This window comes from Cynara cardunculus (assembly GCF_001531365.2).
Source record: "Cynara cardunculus var. scolymus isolate 2C chromosome LG 8, CcrdV1, whole genome shotgun sequence".
Lineage (NCBI taxonomy): Eukaryota > Viridiplantae > Streptophyta > Magnoliopsida > Asterales > Asteraceae > Cynara > Cynara cardunculus.
The window spans coordinates 21,179,809-21,181,932 of NC_037535.1; the positions used below are offsets into that span (position 1 = coordinate 21,179,809).

The 2,124-nt window shown below is 32.0% G+C and overlaps 1 protein-coding gene across 1 annotated transcript in view; it reads left to right on the forward strand.

Annotated features, from left to right (window-relative positions):
• Positions 1 to 327, forward strand: part of LOC112516300 (zinc finger protein ZAT6-like) — a 1,343-nt gene extending 1,016 nt beyond the window's left edge. The window contains exon 2 of the mRNA XM_025123317.1: positions 3 to 327. Coding sequence (XP_024979085.1) covers positions 3 to 327 — 325 coding nt within the window. The remainder of the gene's footprint in view (positions 1 to 2) is intronic.
• The last annotated feature ends 1,797 nt before the right edge of the window (positions 328 to 2,124 follow it).

The following is a 2,124-nucleotide window of genomic DNA, read 5'->3' on the forward strand; positions in this document are numbered from 1 at the left end:
AGTGCCACCCATAGTGGAGTCGGTGGCGGAAGGAGTCACGAGTGCTCTATCTGCCACAGGTGTTTCCCCACCGGACAAGCGTTGGGTGGACACAAGCGGCGTCACTATGAAGGGGTTATCGGCGGCGGTCGTGCCACCAGCAGCGGCGTCACCTCATCGGAAGGCGTTGGTTCCACCAACAGTCAACGCGCRTTTGACCTCAACCTCCCTGCCATGCCGGAATTTCTTCCGGGATTCGCCGACGACGAGGTGGAAAGCCCTCATCCCGCCAAAAAGTCGCGACTTTTTCCGCCGGTGAAGAAGGAGACGAATGAGAAGAATACCTAAAAGCATCTAGGGTTTTATTTTAGGATATAACATTACCAATTTACCCTTTTTGTTATTTTAGGATATAACWTTAATTATTTAAATGATTGGCTTATATTGGTTCTTACAGTTACCACAAACAACTCAGTTCTCATTTGATTAAGCCCCTATATATATATATATATATATATATATATGTGATGGTACAGAAGAAATTGATACAATAACACTTTTTCACACATGATTCACTTATGCATGATGGTCGTGGGACTGGTCTGAAGAGTAGTACAAGCCTTTTTCCCCACAACTTACATTATACGACTTATAAAGTCTTTAATTTGAATAACAAATAATACGAGATAGTATGTCTTAGGGCTGTTTACTTGCGGCTTAATTAGGCTTATTGGTCTATATGGCTTATTCGCACAGCTCATTTGAGTTGTTTACTTACGGCTTATTTGCACAGAACATGACTTAATCGCACATATAGAAATGATGTGTTGATTTTATTCAAATATAAAACAGGTTTTGAGTTCGAACTCAGGCCTTCATTTCACTAGCCTCAGTTGTTAAGTAAGCTAAAAAAATGGTCTTCTTTTACATTGATGGATCTGAAAAGGGATTTCGTATAAAATTGATTGGGATTATCGATAATTAATTTTGTATTTAAATAATAAAATTAAAAAAAAAACGTGTGTTAGACGAGTGAAAGCAAGTGACATAATGGTTTTTTTATTTATAGGAGCCATCATATCTCTATAAGAAAAAACCAAACGTGGTTGTGTATCATTGAATTATAAAAACCGACAATAAATAATAATTATTAATTAAATTAAATATTGGAGTAAGACAAATTTACATAAATAAAGATGATATAATGGATTTTAAATCGCTGCAATTAAAGACAATCTCGTTGAAGTTTACAGATGGCAAATATAAACTATCTATTTACCTTATAAACCAGATTTATCAAAAATCTTAAAAACAATTTTTAATGTATAAAATACTATACATTTATGTATAAGGTCTTGAAAGTATTAAAAACAATTCATAATGTATTAAGTACTACTACTTTATGCATTCAATTTTAAAATATCTTAATCTACAATTAAAATAAACATTGTATAAGTTATCAATGCACATTATTACTTTTTTCTTTTTATGTTCTCAAGATAATTTTTACACATTTCACTTATGTCTTCTTCACTCTCTAATACCTCTATGTCTTCTCCTCATCCCCCAATGTGAGATTCAAATTGATATTTACCACTAGTTATTAAAAGTTCTCTCATTCAATTGCTCTAGAACTCTCGGTCTCGCTCTCGATCTCTTGATTCTTTACTCTTGGTGTAAATCGAACACATTTGTGGAGTCGTTTAAATATGTTGGATTTTAAATATATTGGATTTTAAACCGTCATACAATTTTTTTTATCGATAGACTGTAATTGGAACCATAACTCTTATTTATCCAAATTGTATTAATATGTAAAAACCAAGTTTAACTTATATCATCGTTAAATCTTCTCTAATAAAACCAGTGAAACTTCAAAATCGTTAAAATTCATGGCTTCCGCCGCATTACACGTGTACACAACTAGTTGAGTAATCATTTAAATGTACATAAGTTAGCTTATAAGCTAGCTTATGGATAAGCGACTTGGATTAGCTTATAAGGAGTTTTTTGACACGTTTTTTACTAATAACCTTGATGAATATTATAAATAATAAATAATTATTAATTATTAATAAATATTAACTATTAATTATAAATAAATATTAATTTATAGTAATCAAAACTAATTAGAAATTGCTAATT